This window comes from Diuraphis noxia, unplaced genomic scaffold (genome assembly GCF_037042655.1).
Source record: "Diuraphis noxia isolate RWA-SAM2 unplaced genomic scaffold, SU_Dnox_SAM2 contig0001, whole genome shotgun sequence".
Taxonomy (NCBI): domain Eukaryota; kingdom Metazoa; phylum Arthropoda; class Insecta; order Hemiptera; family Aphididae; genus Diuraphis; species Diuraphis noxia.
This window is the reverse complement of record NW_028301711.1, coordinates 55,247,543-55,270,399: the sequence shown is the minus strand read 5'-3', so window position 1 is coordinate 55,270,399 and position 22,857 is coordinate 55,247,543. Positions and strand designations below refer to the sequence as shown.

General features: G+C 25.3%; 1 protein-coding gene across 1 annotated transcript; it reads right to left on the bottom strand.

Moving 5' to 3' along the window:
• Positions 1–1,149: 1,149 nt before the first annotated feature.
• On the bottom strand, positions 1,150–22,549 carry LOC107171096 (52 kDa repressor of the inhibitor of the protein kinase-like). The gene is made up of 8 exons (XM_089230780.1): positions 22,519–22,549; positions 22,331–22,408; positions 20,810–22,102; positions 19,842–20,701; positions 19,649–19,764; positions 2,203–2,337; positions 1,922–2,126; positions 1,150–1,254 (listed from the first exon to the last, which is right to left on the bottom strand). Exons 1-8 carry the CDS (start codon positions 22,547–22,549, stop codon positions 1,150–1,152), a joined length of 2,823 nt encoding a protein of 940 aa, XP_089086906.1.
• Between the last annotated feature and the right edge of the window lie 308 nt (positions 22,550–22,857).

The window sequence follows — 22,857 nt, the reverse complement described above, 5'->3', positions numbered from 1 at the left end:
CTAAAATATATACTTTATCTGATTTGATAAGTTCATTAAAAACAGATATCTTAGTAAGCATTATTATAAGGATAAAAAACAATCATACATATTTAAAGTGATGAATTTATACTTATGTTGTGTTACCGTAAAATACAAATATTTATTATCTATATTAATATTATATTGCTGAAGAGTAAAAAATGTTTGAACGTTCTTATCTCATGAACTACTGGTTCAAATTAAATTTTTTTTTACTCTCCATTTATCGAAAAAGGCTATTCTAATAACAATTTTTTTTTTTACCTAGGTAGGTGATTATGATTATTTTAAGAAATTTATTTAATTTAAATTAAAAACTATATAGTGAATATTAAACATGTTTAAAAATGTCCTTTTTGTGTAATGTATAAATTAATTTAATTATTTAAATGAATCGACACTTTTGTCTTTTGTCAAAAAATTTGTTTATTTTACGAATTTGCCAGTGCTCGAAATGAAAAATTTTACGAACCGGAACGTTTAAAAAATTAATATGAGCATTATAATATTAATTTTTAATTTTAATTATTTTAAGTAATTTTAAGCTTAAAAAATTTACAATTCAAATTGAATACATAGTTTATAATAATTTCCATAATGCTGAATATTTGTCGTCAATTTTTTTGTCACGTTTGCGACTTGCATTGTCATCAGCAGAATGTCCACCTTTGGCTAACCATGACCGTACATATTTTTCAGGACGAAATTCAGTGAGTGGAGGGCCAACACAATTAATAAATAAAAGTGCAGAGACTGTACTAATATTTAATGAAGATCTGAGAGGTGTTATAATTTCATTCATTGAGCTAAAATTTCGCTCGCACTCACTTGTAGATATCGGAATAGTCGCTACGGTTTTAAAAAGTATTTGTAAGTCGTCTGGAACACCTTCTTTTCCTCCTTCCAATTTGAATATTTGAAAACCCCGAACAATATCATTTTCTTTATTTAATTGAAAGTGGCGACACATTCTCTCTATATTAATTATTAAGTATATTACCTATATTAATTTTATATTTTGTCGAAAGGAAATTTTATAATTTTAATCCTCGAAATTGTGATACTGTGAATTATTACGAAACGGAACTCTTAAATTTTAATTTTAACCAACGGGAACGGATGCAAAGTTTATTTTACGAACCGGAACGCCGTTCCGGTGCGTTCCGGTCCATTTCGAGCACTGGAATTTGCTTTCATTAAATACTCCCTCAAAATATTCTCGTCGCTCGGAAACTGTTTTTGAGTATCTCTTTAAGTGCCTAATTCTCAGGTTTATTACATACTTATATTAAAATAACTGATAATTGTTTAACAAACAACTGTATACGTTAAAAACGTGAGATCATAGATGAATGTATAACATGTGAGTGCATCAGGATCAGAAAGAATCTAGGATAAAAAATCCACCGGAAAAAAAATCGTGGACAAAAAAAACCAAGTATAAAAAAGGTTTGGGGTAAAAAATCCACGGGATAAAAATGTCACGGATTAAAAAGACACGAATTTAATTTTGTGCTATAACAATTTCGGTACATTCTGTGAATGTATTATTATTTACTTTAAAATTTAATACAATATTAATATAATTTGAAAAAATAGCAAAATATTTTGAAAATTGTGAAAATGTATTAGTAATTTTGTATTTGAAAATTCCTAAAAAATTTTGTATTTTTATATCTAAAATTATATCTTAATATATATATATATTGTATCAATAATAGTCAATGGCCTAACTTCTGGAAATCTAATTTTGAACCTTTCCATCACCTTATAAGAAGCCTCTGTTTTTGCTTCCATAAGCACATAGCATATAGGTATAGACTAAAATATATATAGGTATATATATAATTTTAGTATTTTTAAACTTGATACTTGAAAATAATTATATATTATAGCTTACGTGATTTTGTAAAATTAGGTGTATAATAAAAAGTTGTCGGCAATAAGGTGTAGATGGGACCACCTTGAATGTGGCATCTGCATGAAGTTCTGTAGCTCCTTGATGAACCACAGCACTAATCAGTTCATGACATGCAAACATGATGCCGTATTTTCCAGCATTATCAACAATCCACTCTTGATAAAACGCAGAGTTACATTGATACCTGTAAACAGTAAGTATCAATAGTCACATACACTGACAAAATTCCAAGTTTTAATGAATTTTTGTTTAGTGGTTACCTTTCTGTATTTAAATCTAAATATTCACTTAATTCACGCAATGTTGATGGTAATGGTGGATGTGTTTGCCTTCTTGCATGACGCATAGAGGATTCTGACGTTGGCCAACTATAGAGAATGGCTGCACGTGAATTTCTGTGAAATTTAATAAGGTATATATTATTATAATTGTTTGTTCATAGATGATTAAATGTTTTTTTTTTTTTAATATTGATATTTTCAGTAACATATAGTTAATATCTAATTTAGGTATTCAGAATACAGTATTACAGAAAATACCAGGATTACTGCAACAGTGTCTTAACTTAAAATAATATTATAATATATACCATAACTTTCCAAAAAAATAATGCTAAATAAATTATTCTGGAATATATATTGTATAGTAGACTACTAGACTAATGAATAATAATGTTTACATAATATCACATTTTTTAAAATTTTATCATATGTTATAATTTAAAATAATATTTTATTATTTTAAATGACATATATTGGTAAGAAATTATGCAACATTTAAATTTACCTTGGTTTTTGAATTGTCATAACCCAACCAAATTATTAAAACATAAATCATTTTTTTTTCACTATTTATTACATTTTTTTAAATATTAAGTAAAATACTGCTTTGTAACAGCAAGCTATTAGGTATAATAAAAATAAATTTATATTCTCATGACTGAGCTAGTTATTAAAATGTAAAACTTTATAAATTATTAAAATAAATTAGGGACTACATATTATATAGGTACCTACTAAGAATTTTTGAATTTGATGTTTTTATCTTTGAAAATCAATAAAAATATTTCTTTTAATATCCATATTAGTATAATTTCATTGAAAAATAATTTGTTTAAAACAATTAATTAAATCATGAAAAAATATTTGAAAATAATTAAAACAATTAAATTTTATTTTATTATAATTTAATCATTAACCTATAAGAGAATAACAAAAGATAAGACTAGCATCACAAAATTATTTTTGTCACTCAACAATAATTCAAAATATTATTAAATTTATCAATAGTAATAAAAAAAAATAATATATTTCCATACATTTAACGTTTCTAAAACAACATTTTATACTAAGTATTTTTTAACCTTGAATAATTAAAATTCAGGTTAATTGGTTTTTTTATCCTCTATTCATATAGGTACCAATTAAACAATTCAAATATAAAGTGATAAAGTTTATTATAAAAAGCCAATATAAAAAAATATTAATATTAATAAGTTGAATAAATATAATTTACTTTATCTATCTAATTTCTCTGATAATAACCAAATCATTCATTCTTGAGGAAATTAATTGATGAAATTGTTCTTACCTAATTGATTCTTCATCATAAATTGATCTTAGTCCTAAAGTTTCTGTACTTGATCTTTCATATAGTCTACTTCTAAAAATATTTTTCACCTACTGCTTGTTGAACAGTTCATCATGTGGTTCATGTGTGTGTGGCTTATTTTGTTTTATGGTACCATCTTCTGCCTGAACAGCTGTACCTTTACAGTAGACGTTTGGGATTGCACATATGTAATAACTGCAATAAGTAGCCAGTAGGTATGTTAACTATTCATGTATTCCATATTATTATGTCTTTGTTTAACGATTGTATATTTTAAATATTAATAGAAAATAAAGTTACTTACCATTCACCACCTCGTGTTTTATTTATTTTGTAATGAAATCCCTCAAAATCCATTATAAAATTTTAAAAACTGTATGAATTTAATAAAATTGGAATAAAATACAATTTTAAGTAAGTATATAGAAGTATTATGATTTATAATATCGACACAAAAAAATGCACATAAAAATTGATATAACTATTTGTGACAAATTAAAAAAATCTGGTTGCAAATCAATATGATATTTCTATGTTTTGACTGTTGGCTACCTATACAAGATAAGAAAAAAAAACACAAAATTGTGATTCTAAAAATAAATTTTGCTTTTTAGTAATTGTCTTCATCATAGTGATGTCAACGAACTAGATAAAAATGTTTTTTGTATGAATTCTTTTATAATTTATTAACACTATTTCCAGGCGGGTATTAAAATATTTATTTTTATTAATAATGATGTGATATATATATATACATATATGTTTAGTACAATAACGCGTTTAATTTGATCAGTTTTATCAAGTCCGATGCTAATATTAACATTTTGTTTTATAATTCGATTAACGTAAACTATAAAAAAAAAAAAACATACACATCATTGTAAAATCAATACATTCATCACTTCGTTCAGAATCTAAAATATAAACTCTATTGTGCAAAAGTCGTGATTTGGTAGGATAGAACTCAATAAATTACCTACAAATGTTAATAAAATTGACAAAAACGTATCTTATTTATTGTTTGTGGAATTAATAAATTAATAATATTATTATATTATATAGGTAGTCTTATTTTTTACTATATATATCTACCTAACTTGTATGAAACAACGTTTTTGTATAATAATGATACATAATTTAATTGAAATGGTTATAATAATTTTTTTTTTTTGTGATCCATAAAGTCTATCTTCTATTAATCTATTCTCGCGGTATGTTAACGAGAACGACATTTTCGATGCTTTGCATTCGCTTAGCGTTTATAGTAGTGTGTCTTGATAGTATGCCCTCTATTATAATTATTAAAGAAATACATAAATATATACTTATAAAAATTCTTCATATGGGTTATTTCTATTATCGCGTGTGTAATTAAGTGATGGACTTTCTCGTGATAAACCAAAAAAAAAAGGTAACTATTTTATTAGGGTGTATTGATATTACCAATATGGCCCATAAATTTAATTATTTTAATGTATTCAACATATTATATAAGTTACAATATTGATTAGGTATACTTTGTAATATGATTTGTAATTTGTATGCATTCAAATTTAATGATAAACTTAAATAATTATTTAATTTATTTTAAACTAATATTAAATTATAATATATCAAAATCATGAATATTTGCAAATTATTTTGTAGTTGAAAATTCATAAAATTGTACCATCTCTATCACCTGTGTGCAATATTAGGGTCCATGTATAAACCTGGAATTTATAAATCTGGACCATAACAACCCGGACTGTACATATCTGGACCGTATAATTTTGGACCGTAGAATTCTGGACTGTACAAACCTGGACCATACATATCAGGAACGTACATATCTGGACCGTATAATTTTGGACCTTACAAATCTGGATCGTACAAACCTGGACCATACATTTCTGGACCGTAGAATTCTGGACTTACATAATACCAAATATTTCTGTTTAAGGGGCATGAGTGGTAATCCATTTGGCAGGTTATAATTTTCTTATATTTTAATTTGGTTCAAATTGTTTAAAAAGTGTTAGTATGGTCTTAAAGACCTTTGTTAATAAAGGGTCGAGTCTCTAACAGTTTTGGAGCTCAAATTTTCTTTTTCAGAATTCTTGTCACTTATACTAAATTAAACGGTTCGTTTCAAATAACAAATGGGGCTTCGAAAGACGAAAGTTCAAAATTTGAGTTTTTCGGAACGGACACTAAGTTTTTGGGCGCGGTGAGCCGTTTTTGTAGTCGGATGATATAGATGACCTATAGTTAAAAATTATAATTTATAAGTTTATCATATAAAAGTTAAATTTATTTATTGCATTTAAATAAACATATTTAAACATGTTTGATGGTATATAGGTATCTAATGATTATAATCAATGATAATTCCTAGTTATTAGAAAATACTAAAACATTAATTCTATATTTTTATAAACCATTGTAAGATATAAAGATGTATATTAATTGATTTATACATTAAAATAATATTTAAACATATTATTGAAGACAATTAAATAATAATTGCCACTAATATTTGGTTTATGTAGAAATTTCATCTATAACACAGTATTGCAAATTTGATTAAATGAGAATTTATTTATTAATTGGGTCCATGTATAAATGTATTTTATATCCAATTTAGTATCCATAAAATTAATAATTAAATAAATAAAAAACATATAGAATAGCCTAAGAACATGATAGACAACTTAGAGAACTGATTTAGTAATATAGTTGAGTAGTTGACATTGCTGAAAATATTATCATATAACATCACTAGATGTGAAACTTGTTGAAACAGAAAGTGATAAATGTATTATTTTATTTAAATTTAGAAAAACAGATTTTTGAAATATAATCCCTAGAAGTTTTAAATTACCCTAGTTATTGTTAAATGATATGCAATCAAACTATTAACAATTGATTATCTAACCAACATTTCTGATTTAAATTAATTTTCTTTTATTTTATATTTATTTAAGCATAAAAATATAAGAAAACAAAATTTACTAATTCATTATAATAATAATAACGACGTTAACGAAAATACGAACGATCAGACAACCATTGCATTTATGAAGATCCAATAAAATGTTATATTATATACCAAATAGTATATCTGATTGCTTAGGATAGCAAAATACTACTAGTTATTTATTCGTTAGTCGTTAATTGTATCACCATTTTTACAATTAATGTTACAATGAGTCTATTATTCTGGGTGAAGATTATTTTTGTGTTTACTTTATTGACAACTCCTATGTAGTATGAAGTACCTATGTACTATGTAATAAAAACTATACTTACTTGGTATTGTTTCTTTTTGAGCCATTTTTTACATAAATGTACCCTTGATGCGCTATGATGATTGAAACAATTTAAAGATAAAATATTAAATTTCAACTCACCAAAAGTCTATAATCTATATTGTATGGATATTAATATATTATACAAACTTGAAACTATAGATATTAATACTAATTTATTAATATGTATGTTTTATTTTTGTCTGAGTACTGAGTGATATTGTAACTATTATCTTATCAGATTTCTATAAATAGTATTAAAAACTATCTTAAACCACTCACACATCGCCCGTACGCCACAGTAGTATGAATTGAAAATTGAACATAACCTCAAATCACGGACTAAGATTATAATATAATTATTACTATCTATTAGTCCGTGACTCCGTGCCTCAAACACAGATATTATGTATAATAAATATATGTGATAATTATGTGTAAGGGATTATATCCCATTTAAACCAACCAAAAGGGTTTGATGTTTCTTTAATGAATAAAACACAATATTTTATTTAAATCATTCTTGTATTTTAATTTTTAATAAGTTGCGTCTGGCACGATATTCACCGCCGTCGGCAGGCGTTCCGTCCAACAGTTACAACTGAACTACTAAAGTACTAAATACTAGTATACTGCATATATGGCGAAAAAAGACAAAAATAATAATAAAATAGTGTGATACCGGTCTGGCACGGGCGGCGATCGGTCGTTCTCGATCTTATCGATCGATTACGACTGATCCCCAGAAAACCCGCGATTATAAAGGGACTACGGTACCTATCCATACAATTAAATAAATATAATATATAAATATAAATCTTTACATAATATGTATATAAATTGTAACATTTTTAACTCAATAGAAATTAATTTTCAATACTATAATAAACAATATATTTTAATTGGAATATACCGTGTGTCCCAAAAAAACAGGGGCCACTTTACCACTCATTACCATGAAAATATTTTTCAATTCTGTTTGCGAGGCATTAAACTAGACTTAAATTTCTATGACTTACAATTTTTTTAACTCATGTATCTTGCGCATGCGCAATAAAACTTACATTTTTTTTTAATGGCAACCTGTAATTTGAATATCATATTCGAGTTAATCGATTTTTTTCAAGCCATTTTGATGTATCAACTTGTGTCCTAAACCCAAAATTGACTAAACTAGAGCTATGGAGAATTTGAAAAATTAAAAAATTAAATTTATAATAAGTTCCACATTTTAATAGGTATAGGTAGGTAAATAACAAAAATAGAAATACCAATGCTCATTATTATTTTAATAGATACTTAATTATAGGTAATTCTGATGGAAACAAAAATACACTTCTTCTTTTTTGGTCTCGACCAATTAAGACCATATTATGCAATTTCATAATGTGTAATAATAAAATAAGATAATAATTCATAAATAGTAAATAGTTAATTAATTTAATAATAATAATTTTGATTGTTTGTTGCATGGTGTTTAAAAAAAAAAATAAGTACGCACTACAGTTAGAAAAAAAAATTAAATTAATTTAATTTTTAATTTTTTAAATTCTCCATAGCTCTAGTTTAGTCAATTTTGGGTTTAGGACACAAGTTGACACATCAAAATGGCTTGAAAAAAATCGATAAACCCTAATATGATATTCAAATTACAGGTTGCCATTAAAAAAAAATGTAAGTTTTATTGCGCATGCGCAAGATACATGAGTTAAAAAAATTGTAAGTCATAGAAATTTATGATCCATTAGTCTAGTTTAATGTCCCGCAAACAGAATTGAAAAATATTTTCATGGTAATGAGTGGTAAAGTGGCCCCCGTTTTTTGGGGCACACGCATAGATCAGTAGATCACCTAATGATACTGCTGATTTATTTATAATATTTATATATGTCTATATGAAGTGGGAAGGAATTTGTATTGTAAAAACCGGAGCCGTTTGGGAATTGACCTTTTTGAAAAACGGGAGCCGAATTGGCTACGCCCTATTATTATATTATATATGAATCGTGTATGAAAAACATAATAATAAAATCAAAAAACTTGGAAAGCATACGCGATTATAAATTATAAAAGCAGCCCGTTGTCAACAGAAATTGAAACCTTTTGAGTTTTGACAGACATTATTACATTATTATTATTAGGTACATTTATCGGTAATTTTTAAATCAATTATAAATTGATTTAAAATACAATTTTTTAATCAACAAATTGATGATTCAATTAATTTATTTGCTTCAAACAAAACGAGATTGTTATTACTTTTTGAATAAAATAATAAAATATGATGTAATATGTAAATTCAATCAAATAAAGTTGTTTTTTGTTTAAACTTTATTGTTTTTCTTATAAATATTAGAACTAATAGTGTAACTTTATATTAACTTAAATTAGTTTTGCTTTTAAAAAATTATTAATGACAAAGTATAAGTAGATGAAAGATGTTGCGGTAAATCTTCCCATAAGTATTTAGGTACTTGCAGTTCCCCCCCTCCCCTGAGCTATATTTCAGCGGGCGTCTCTGCCTGCAGGTATGATCATAAATAAATGTTTTTATATTACCTACATTGATTTTATATGGTTATATAGGTACATTGGTTTTATTAATTTGTCACTTTTACCAGTTTTAGCAAGTCATGTTTTTTTTTTAAAGTATCAATGTCTTCGAGTAGCAATACTGATATAAAAATTTCAAATATTCCTATCTCAGGATTTATTTTATTTACGAAATGTATTATAGATGTTCCCTTAACTACAACAGTGTCCGATAATTGATAAATTGGTCTAAGACTTGAAAACTTGTTTTTTTTCTTCTCCTCGTATGTTTATTACATAACACATATAGGTAGGTACTTGTTATTCCACCTTGGTTCTTCATAGGTAACTTTTTAAAAATTCGATAAAAACTACTGACAATTTGTGAAACAATAGTTATTTGAGTTAAGTATACAACAAATATTACCTAATAATAAAGTGAATGTTCTTATATAATTTTTTATATGTTTTGTCACAAGTCTTAGTCATTCCAGCTTGATTCTGACAGTTTGGGCAAATAAAAATGAATATGCCAAAGAACCAAGTTAACTTTAGTCTTATCCCCAAAATTGTTAGAGACTCAACACTTTATTAAAAAAGGTCTTTAAGACCATACTAACACTTTTTAAACAATTTGAACCAAATTAAAATATAAGAAAATTATAACCTGCCAAATGGATTGCCACTCATGCCCCTTAAACAGAAATATGTGGTATTATGTAAGTCCAGAATTCTACGGTCCAGAAATATATATACGGAGATATATACGTTCCTGATATGTATGGTCCAGCTTTGTACGGTCCAGATATGTACAGTCTGGGTTGTTACGGTCCAGATTTATAAAGTCCAAGTTTATACGTGTCCCCACCATCGTCTATTGTTATTTGCTTAGATAACATACCTTCTTGCTCAAAACATTGAGCCGCTAAAAATGTTATTTAATAAATTATCTTTCCTTCTTATATTCATCGAACGTAGACTTTACCAGGAATTACTACATTTGGACAAGTAAAGCTATGGAATCTTGCATATCAGTTACTGCACACGGCATAACTAAAAATTGGAAAATAGTCAATTATATTATTACAACAAAATTAATGGATGAGCGGCATACCAGCATAAATTTAAAAGACAAATTAGTTAATATTATGAGAGAATGGAAAATTGATACAAAAACTATATGTATTGTGCATGACAATGCGGTAGGTAAATATTAAGAATGCCGTTACTGCAATGGCTCCAAACAGAAAAAATTAAAAATGCCAGAAAAAAAACCCACGTTTTAAAAAATTTTTTGATGATAATAGTGATATTTGAATTACATTAAAAGATTTTATTATGCATCAATTTAATTCTGAAGATTCTTCAGTTAATAATTCTATAAATCGGCCAAACTCTATGGTATCTACTTTAGATATTTTATTCCCTCAAAATGATAATGGTGAAGTCAATCAACAAAACGAGCTGGAAAAATACTTAAAAGAAAATAGTATCAACAAAAATGCTTGTCCATTAACACGGTGGGCTGAAAATAGTAAAAGATACCCAATGATTTCGAAACTTGCTAAAAAATTGTATGTATTCCATCAACATCTACTCCGTCAGAAAGAGCTTTTTCCACTGCAGGAAACTATTTCCTCAAAAAGAAATTGTCTAGCTGGTGAAACAGCAAAATGGCTAATATTTCTTTCCCATAATGCAAAATTATAGTTTATATATTATTTATTATTTATTTATTTGTTATTGTTTTGTTGACTGTTGTAATAAATAATAAATATTAAATGTATAACAATATATTGTTAATTTCAAACCTAAACTCGGTATCATAATTTAGTCTTGGTGTACATAAAACATACTACATATTATTTTTGCTTTATATTTTGTTTTTTTTTTTTATTTCATTGCCAATGTTTTTTAAATTTTTTCACAAGTTGTAGGATACCTCTTGGAAATTTCGTTTGGGACCTCCTAATAGTTTTGATTAAAAATCCATATTACATATTATCTATATTACAAGGTGAGACATACATATACTTTTTAAAAGTAACTATTGAAAAATGAAAAAAAAAATATTAATTTATTAGAAAAAATCAATAAAATAAACCCAAACACCTTTGCTTTATATTTCAAAACCGCATGATGGTAGATATGAATTGCGTACATACTATATACACTCACATAAAAAATTCATTTTTTATTAATTAAAATAGTAAATACCAACTCGTTACTTTCTAAATCCTAGCTCCTACTGTTTAGGTAGATGTCTAATAATAAATTGTGAAAAATTCGAAAATCCTGGTGTATTTGCTATTAGGGGTCTTATAACATTGAATCGATTGTCAATAGATCTGAGATCGTAATTCGTATTATTTAGGTTGATAATAATGAAAAAATAGCTGATCATCTCAAAAACAATGAAGCCGGATTGAATTCGAAATCCGAATCAAGGGATTGAATCCGAAATCTGGATCAACGGATTGAATCCAAAATCCGAATCAACGGATTGGATCCGTGAATCCGGATAAAACAGATTGATCCGAAATAATGCTCAGCACTAGACTAGGTACCTATATATTATATTATTTATATCAAATTATAAAAACTTGATTTGTATAAGTAGTATATATATACCATTCCTGGCGCACTTTTATTTTATCAGTAAAAGATCACAAAGAAAACAATGTGCAAAAAGATCAGACAATTGAAATGCAATAATTATTAAAATATTTTTCGCAAAACTTATGATATTAATAATTAAAATTGAAATGCAACATTTCAATATTAGAAAATATTGAAATGTGATATAAATAATAGAAATGGAAAATATAACGATTGTGCATTTTTAAACTGTTAGAAAATCAAATCAAAGAACGTGAAATACAATTATTTTAAGTATGTGTAACATTTTAATAATCATCATTTTTTTAATAGAAATATTTCTATTAAAAATATCTTAATATATTATATTTAAATAAATTTTTTATAATTGTCAATAAATTCTAAACATAAATATCCACATATAGGAGGATCATCATAGTTTTGAAACTTGTCATTGTTATACCACAGATTATCATCACCTAAATAATTTAAAATTTCAGGAGGAGGAGTACTCGAAAATGAATCAAAATATATTTTATAATTTTTTATTTTTTTCCATGCAACCCAATGAGAACCATTTTGAGTAGAATTATTTAAATTAAATATCTCACATTCATTTAACCAAGGTTTTTCAGGTAATTCATTTATCATGAAACAACCTCTAAAATTTTTTATATTATTTCCAAATTTTATTATATCAAAATTACTTAACGGTTCGATATTTATATTTTTAACTTTATTCCAAAAAGTTGTATAACAACCTGGATAATTTTTAATGTTTTTTCTAAATGTTGATATATCGAAATTAATCATTTTTTCGATTTTTTTTTTTATTTGTCTTCAATCCAGAACCTTTATTTTTTTCCATTTCTTTATTGTGTCGAATTATTTCCTCTTCTATTTTTTTCTTATGTTTACTATCTTTATAACTATCATACAATGCAATTAAAGCTGGAGTAGTTACTGCTGCAGCTTCTAGAAAAGGTAAAATTAATGGTAAAAATCCACCTTTAATTTGCTTCGGTGTAATCTCCAACCTTACTCCAGAATTTTTTTTCTTGGCATTTTTTAATTTATCTATTTGATTTTGATCTAAATAATATTTATTTTCTCCTTTATATATTTTATCACTAGCAATATGAATTGTTGCATTAGAATTTTTTTTATGAGCTTCAGCCAACTTTTTTTTATGGTTTTCAGTTAATTTAAAATGCATTTTATTATACAAAATATTAAATTTTATTCAAATATTAAATTCATTCCTAAATATCTTTTTGTTTTCATTACATTTGCAGTTGTCAAAGCATCAATTTTTTCATTCAAAGAACTATCAGAAGCATAAAATCTTTCCATTGCTTTTTGTTGTAAATTTTTATCAGCGATATGTCTTGTTTTAGTATCTTTATGATCTTTATAAAAATAATCATGTTCTCTTGCATATTCGTCTAACATGTTAATCGGGGGAATATTTTCATCTAAATTTGTAAATGGTCCTAGATAATTATATCCAGGCCAATGTATCGGAGGTAATTTTGAACAATTTAAAAAATCATTAAAAAACCCTGAACCTTTTATAATATCCTTTGGTAAATGTGAAATATACGACATTAAGTATTCTACACCTTTAACGGGAATATCAATTATCTTTTCTATTTTTTTAATACAAAAATTAAGAATTTCAAGTTTTTCATCATGATAAGTGTTTTTTCCCGATCTTTCTGCAGATGATATAACATGTAGTCTGTCAATTAATTGTTTAATATTATATTCTAACTTATTTGTTGTTTCTTTTGGTAAATTTAACAAAGATTGTAGTAAATATTCAACACCTTTTTTGGGAGTATCAATCAGTGTTTCCATGTTTCATTTAAACAAATGAACAATACCAAGTTTTTCATTATGAAAATCATAATTTCCCGCTATTTCTTCTGCTAATATAAAATATAGTCTGTCAATTATTTTTATTATATTATCGATATAAATAAATTCAATAGGATTATTTGTATATTTTATTAAACCTTCTCCTTTGGGTAAACTTTGTGATTCTTTCAGTGTTGGTGATTTATCTTTTTTTGATGTTTTTGGTTTACTTTCTTTAGTTTTTGTTGATGTTAGTTTAATTTTTTCCCAAATATGTTTAATCATTTCATTATATTTAGCACTTCCACTTGATTTAGGTTTTCCTGTGTTAATATCATTATTTTGGTATATTGAATCTGTTTCAATTAATATTTTTTCATAATTTTCAAAATCTTCTTTTGTATAAAATTCTGGTTTTGTAACATCTGTATGAGTTAATAAGCTCCACATACCTGGGGTTAGTATATGTTTTTTTCCATTTAAAATTATATCATAAAAGTCAAATATTATAGGGTATTTTCCGATCATGAATTCATCAGTTTTACTTATATGATATATTCCAAATGGATTAACACCTTTAGCTTCATTTGGTAAAGTTGGTAAATATTTTTGCGCATTTTCACCTAATATTATTATATTTTTAGGCATAGGAGATTTATTTGTTGTTATTCGTGGAGAACTTTTAGGTGTTTTCATATTATCTTGATCTTCTGTTAGTCGTAATAATTCTGGATTACGAGGTTTATAAGGAGTAGGTATTATCATCTTTTGAATATCATTATCGGTTTTAATAGCAACCTCTTTAACATCATTAACAGATGATTCAACATTTGATAAGGCTTTTAATATTGGTTCATAATGTTTTACTTTTTCTTCTGATGTATATTTATCGTTTAAAACTGTTTTTCTATAGTTATTTTGTAAATTTTTTTTAAGATTAATTATTTTATGTACCTCTGCTGGTTGTTTTTTATTTATTTTTTTTATCTTAATTTCATCTTCATCTTTTTTTATAAAATTTAAATTTTTTTCGGATTGTTCTAAATCTGATTTTTTAAAAGTTTTTTGTAAATTTTGTCTAAGATGAATTAATTGTTTCATTTTTTCTGTTTCGTTTTCTAAGTTATTTCCGACCTTGGAATTGTTTTGGTCTTCAAATGTTATATTACTTTTAATTTTATTTTTTAATTCATTTTGAATTTGTTTGATATCCATTTATTATATAAAAAATAATTTTTTATTTTATTTTTTAATTCATTTTGAATTTGTTTGATATCCATTTATTATATAAAAAATAATTTTCATCGTTCATCAATTCTTAAAATATCATTACCTTTATTGTCATAGATAAAATTTTTTATTATGTCTATTGTTATGAAACCATATGTTTTTATTTTATTTTTTTTATCATATGTTTTACAATAAGTTCTAAAAATGTCTTTAAATTTGTCTAATGGTATAATTTTGCTAATAAAATCGGACCATATTTTTTCAATATAATAATTTGACTGATTAAAAACAATTATAACAGTTAAATTATTTCTTATTGTTTTTATATCTACTGAAGTATAGCTTTGTGTTAAATAAATAACACTAATATTCTTTGATCTTGATCTTATAAAATATTCCATTATTTACTTTTGATCTTCTAAAAGAAAATCATCAATAACCACTACACTATTAGGTTCACAATCATCAACAGATATTATATCACCATCAGAAAAATGAATGTTTATAGAAGATATTCCATCAAATATTTTTTTAAATTTTTTATAAACTGGCTGATCAATATTTTTTGTAAAAATATATAGATTTTTATATGGAATCCAATAACTTATAATCATATTATACAACAAAGTTGTTTTACCACAGCCAGATGCTCCTACCACTAAAACTCGTGAAGGTATTTCAAATAAAGATTTTTCTTTACTATCATCTTCAATATATTTTTTTACCATTAATTTATCCATTTATATAAAAAAATATATATATATATTTGCTATTATAAATAATAATGTATAATATTTTTAAAAAATACGATCAATATATTGAAAGATCTCAATATAAAACTTTTTTACCTGTGAATAATTCACAACTTAATACACCTAATAAAACTACAATTTTTAGAATAGATAATATGGATGATTTTCTGAGCATTAAAGATGCAAAGTTTTATATTTATGGTAGATATTTGTAAAAAGATGGAAAAGATTATCCTAAAGAATCAAAAATACAACTAATTGATAATTTTCCTGCATTTTTATTTACTAGAATTGAAGTTAAAAAACATGGTAAAGTCTTGGATGAAATCGAAAATCCAGGAGTTGCTAGTACAATTAAAGGTGTGTTAGATTTTTCTGTGGATCCAAACGGACCAATTATAAACTCAGGATTTTCAAGCAAATATCAAGGTGGAGGTCGTTTTAATGTTATGGGTAAATTATCACAATTCGGATTAGGATGGTTTAAAGACCAAATATATCCTGTTTTCCAAGGTGATATGAAAATAATTTTTACGAGAAATACAGATGATGATGCATTGTTAAAAAAAGTTGTTATAGGAACAGAAGATGGAAAAATTATTATTGATGAATTTACAATTAGAATTCCAATTTTAGAATTCAATCCTATGTATAAAGTTTTATTGTTAAATGATTTAAAAACAATTTCTCAAGAAAAAAAATATATTTTTAATTTTAAATCATGGCAATGTATTGAAGAAAGAAATATATCAGGAAAAACCATAAAACTCGATTTAACAACTCAATATCGAAGTCTTAATAGTCCTTTGTTTGCGGGTGTGGTATTTCAAACAAACAAGTTAAATACTCAAGAACATGATCCTTGTGAATTTGATCATTGTAATGTGAAAAATTTTAGGTTTGAAATAAATGGAAGACGTTATCCTGAAGAAACTCAAGATCTAGATTTTAAGAATGAAAAATATTGTGAGGCTTATGATAGTTTGATGGATTATAAAAAAACTTTTCATAAAACTCATCAAGAAATTCCTTTGATGTATAATGATCCAAACGATTTTAAAACATTTAGAACAATATATCTTGTAAACATGACTAGACAACCAACAAATATTTCTGCAACTAAACAAAATATTATTTTACATGTGGATTTCAATGAAGATTTACCTAAAAGTACAATTTGCTATGTATTTTTCGTTAGAAATGATGAATTTTTATTTGATATTGAAAAAGGAACAATTGAAGAATCTTTTACTGATTAAATTAGATAATAGATTTACACTTCTTTTAGGAGAATTATTTTGATGTCTTTCTGACAACAATAATAGTACTCCACCTCTTTCTGTAATACATTTTTGTGTTTTCAATAGAAATATTTCTATTGAAAAATAATTTTAATATTTATTTTGTTTTTCTTCAATTAGATCAAGATAAACAATAAAATCATCACCAAAATTAACAATATCACCATTTTGATCAAGAATATATATATTTATCTTTTGAATTGTTCTTACATTAAATTGTCTGTACATTATTGGATTACATCTTATAAAAAGATTATTTGAATCATAATAAAAAACAAACAAAAGTTGCTCTTCAATAACTTTTTCATCAATAGATGAAACAGACTTTTCAATTATGTTGCAATGTACTTCTAATAATTGTTTATTTATATTATTATCTAATTTTTCAGAATCTCCTACATGTTTATATAAAAAATTATTATCAATCCCTAAACTTAATTTTAAATTTTCGTCTATCAAACAAGTATTTTTTGAAGTTAATTTAATAAAATTATTATCATTTAGTAATTTGATATTTGAAGGTAATATACTATTCAATTGATCAATTGAATAGTTACCTTCAATTTCAGTTTTATATATTTTATCAGATTTTTTTGTTTGGCTAAATATAACACCGTTTATATTTTTTAAAAAACATTGTGTATAAAAAATTGGTTTGTTTGATCCTGTTATTTTATATTCAATATCAGGACCTGGTTTCCATGAATCAGGCCATACCCTATTTATAGGGATTAAATATCCCATATAATCAAAAACTAAACAATTTGATAAATATTCATCAAAACTTAGACCGATTGAGGCTGTAATATTTAAAAAATCATCAATTAATTCAAGACTTATTTTAGGAAAATCATAACAATTCATTAAATTTTCAATTTCATTTATTGTGTATATTCCTATTGGAATTTCAATCTTCGGTATTTCACCATTTCTACCTAATCGAATTATACATTCTTGATCTATATTTATATATTTTTCTTCAGAAGTAGGACAATACATTAAAGTATTACCAACTAATGAAAAATCAAATTCTGTATTTTCAAATCCTAAATTTTTTTTAAATTTTTCATCTAATTTATAATAACAAGGAGATTCAATTTGAATTTTATTATTATTATAAGATAAGAATACCGGTTCAATTAATTTATTTAAATATGAAATGCTATATATATCTTTTTTTATATATATTTCTCTATGTTCAATTTCTATTTTACAATCTGATTCAATATTAATCAAATTTAAACTTTTTAAATACATTGATTCGAGACCTATTTTGAATTTATTATTATCATTGAATTCTGGTTGTGGTAAATGAATATAACCATTTTTTTAAATACCATTTATAAAAGTTTATATATATATTTTTTTCTAATTTATTCAAAATCAATCAAATGCATTGATTTTCCTTTGTTTAATTTTTTCATTCCTTTATAAATAAGATTAAATTTTGTTTTCGAATTTTTATATAACGATATATTTTCATCTATCATTTCATCATTATCTAAATATCTATTTGGTAAAAATACTCTAATTTTATTATCTAATACAACAGTTATTGTTTTACCATGCTCTGTATCAAAATATTCGAAAAAAGTCACCTCATATTTTTTTCCTTGTTCTAATGTATCTAATTTTACAAAATCATATTGAGTGTTGCCGCATTTATTTAAAGATGCTTTAAAATTTCCCATTTCTATTATTTATTATAATAAAAATAAAAATTTTTAAACATCGAAACATTAAAACATACATTTAAGCATAACAACATAACTACGTAAATCCATTAATTATGTTCACGTCGACGTTTAGTGTTTTTACGTTCACGTTCACATTCACGTTGTTCTATTATCTTTTTTGTCACATTGCGGAAATAAAGCATATTCTTAAGTTTCTTGATTTCTTGTTCATATACTTCACACTGTTTTTTACATAGTTTGATTTGAGATAATACCAGGTTAAATATATTATATTCATTATAATCACTATCACTATCACTATCATATTTACCATTTTCACGTAGACATTGTTTATTTTCATGTTTACATTCGATGATCAAAGTAGTAGAACTATCACTATAACTTTGAACTTTTTCATTTCCCATTTCTATTATTTATTATAATAAAAATAAAAATTTTTAAACATCGAAACATTAAAACATACATTTAAGCATAACAACATAACTACGTTGAATAATTACGTATAACTGTATAAGTATAAGGTGAATAATTAAGTATAATAATATTTACGTATAATAATAATAATAATCAGTGGCGTGCCGAGATATAAATTTTTTTGATGCCAAGTCAAATTTAATTTACCACCCACCCACCCACTCATCGATAGACCAAAAAGTACCAATAACATTCACATGCCATAAACATAGAATAAATATAAAACTCCAAAAAATAAAAAAAACGTATTGTATTAAAATGAGAAACGCCTTATGAAAAAAATTAACATAATTAATAAAATGTAATAATGTACTATTTAAAACATAATATATTTTTTAAGCGATCACTTGATGTAGCAAACTGATCAATAGCTTCATTGATATCAATATCAATATCCCTTTCACTACTAATTAACAGTAGACTTTCTAATCTGCATTGTTCCATTGTTGAACGTAAACGATTCTTGATTATTTTTATCTGAAATTAAATTAAAAATTAATTCTTTTAAAATAAATCACAATTTAACATTATAGCATACTGTATTTAAAATTTACTTTAGAAAATGACCGTTCTGCAGAAGAGGAAGAAGCTGGAATAGTTCCAAGTGCTTTGTAAGCTAGGTATAGATTTGGAAATGCAGTAACTAAATTATAGCTGGATAAAATATGCAAAATCATCTCAATAGTTATAACATTTTCCTTGCATTCTTCAAGATTTTCATCTTTTTCACTAACATAAAAGTCATCAGATTCGTCACAATAGTCCATGTTTTTATTGTGCAATGACGTATATGAGTTTAAAGGATTTAATCCAGAAAATAGTTCATTTACACTATGAGAAAAAGTTATATATTCCTGTTTAAGCTGAATTTTGTCAATACCTTTAATCCATTCTGCTATGAAGGAAAAACAATTATCAGGAAGCTCAGATAAATTTGTATTTTTAATTTCTTTTAAACGATTTGGAGATAGAAGAGATAAATCTTGTAATATATTACGAGCATCACTGAAACGTGTTTCAATTGAGTTTATAATTTGATCTATTACTTTAAAATAAGTACTGATTTTGTAATGATAAGCAGCTGAATCTGATACTTCATCTGATGTATTTTCTCCTGAAAGTTTTTTCTTCTTTCTTATCCTTATTATTTTGAAATCCGTTTCTTTTAGTTTATGTTTTAAAGAAAATTCTTTAGCCTCTGTTATCAAATTTTCACATTCAGAGCCACTACGCATAGTAGAGAGTCGATTTTTTGCAACATCTACCAAGTGAATTGCTTCAATAAAATCAATTGTTTTACTTTGAAGATAATTTGATAAAGGTGTTGTTATATCAAAAATGCGTCTCAAAAGTATCATAGAAATAATAAATGCAAAATTAGTAATACTCGGTAAAATATTTGTAGCTGTTGATGCTGTAATACGGTCAGAACTTAGAGTTTATTTATTTAAAACTTCAACTAATGCATCAAATTTATTATATATTACATTAATAGCAGAACCATGCGAGGTCCATCTTGTACTTGAGAAACCTTTCATTCGATGTATGCGATCATTAGGGTACATTAGTTTTTGATAATCTAAAAAGAGTGCAGTCCTTTTCCTAGCTCTCATAAAAGCGACTAAGGCTTGAACATTACCAAAGAAGTTTTTTGTATCTGTGCAGCAATCACAAGTATCAACAATTACTAAATTTAGTAAATGTGCAAAGCACCAAACGTACATAGCCTTGGGATTTTCTTTTTGGATAAGTGTTCGTAGTCCTGTATATTCCCCTTGCATTGAAGCTGCTCTATCAAAAGACTGAGCACATAAATGTTTTTTCCAATTTATGTTATATTTGGCAGTAATTGAACAAAATGTTTGAAACATACCTTTACCAGTACCATCGGGTGCTGTTTCAAGAGCCACTAATCGTTCTTGAATAACACCTTTATTATCTACATATCTCAATAAAAATGTCAATTGTTCTGTATTTGATACATCTGTTGTAGTGTCAATAATGACAGAAAATATTTTAGCTGCTTTCACTTGTAATAAAATCTTTGAGCGTATGATTTCACATAAAATATTTAAAATTTTATTCTGACTCTTATTAGATAGAAATGTTGTTTGTGTTACATTTAAGTTATGTTGAATTTTATTCAAATGAATTTTCAATGTAGGATGATATTTACTAATAAGAGTTATCAATTCTAAGAAGTTACCTCTATTGAGCGACTGTAAAGTTTCATTGTGCCCTCTAATGGCTATGTTCTGCCGGGCAGCAAACAAAAGAACTTCAATTATAACACTTACAATGGCACGATTTTCTGCTACTTTTTGGTTTGCGCTATGTAACATTTTAGTGTCTATTCTAGTATTTTTATTGTATAAGCTTTGATTTATCTCTGCTTGTAGATGTTCTGGAAGGCTTTCGTGATGTGATATATTTCTGCTCAAATTAGTCCAATCATTAGAACCAATAGAGGCTAATTTTTGTTTTTTAGCTTTAGGTAATCCAAATAATTTACATGTCCCACAAAATATTCTGTCTTTAGATGGAGAATAACACAACCACAAACGTTTGACTGGAGTTTGATCATGTAACGTTTTACAAAAATAAAAGTTTTCATGAAATGATCTTAACTTTCCAGTAGAATCCTTGGATTTTGGAAATTCGTTATTTTTAAAACTGCTCATGGTAGGCTGACAAGGCCCGAGTTCCACAAAATGAGAGAGAAGGGTATGAGATACAGAATCAGGATATAATGCTGGATCATTTGGCCATAATATGTTAGCAGAGTCAATTTTTAAATCTTCATTGTCAAGTAAACCTGTAATAAATGCAAAATAAAATTACTTTATAATATCATCTGTATATTCAGATTTTGAATATTAATTTTGATGAAATTTGATACATCACAACTAAATTTTTCAATAAAGTAGTTACCTATAAGAATACATTTATTTTATTAAAAATGATTGCAATTGTATAAATAATGTCTACTGTTAATTAATTGAAAACTTATTCTTTTAAAATATTAAACCAAATAATATTTTACCTTTTTCATCAATATCTAATTGTAGGTACATGTTTGATTCACTTGAACTAGGATTTAATGTATCAACACTATTAATACCTATAAAAATATTTATTTTATTAAAAATGTTTGAAATTGTATAAATAATGTCTACTGTTAATTAATTGAAAACTTATTCTTTTAAAATATTAAACCAAATAATATTTTACCTTTTTCATCAATACCTAATTGTAGGTGCATGTTTGATTCACTTGAACTAGGATTTAATGTATCAACACTATTAATACCTATAAAAATATTTATTTTATTAAAAATGTTTGAAATTGTATAAATAATGTCTACTGTTAATTAATTGAAAACTTATTCTTTTAAAATATTAAACCAAATAATATTTTACCTTTTTCATCAATATCTAATTGTAGGTGCTAATTGTAGGTATCTAATTGTGCATGTTTGATTCACTTGAACTAGGATTTAATGTATCAACACTATTGAGTTATGGACACTTAACCTAACAATACACGATGATACTCTTAACAAAGCAACGT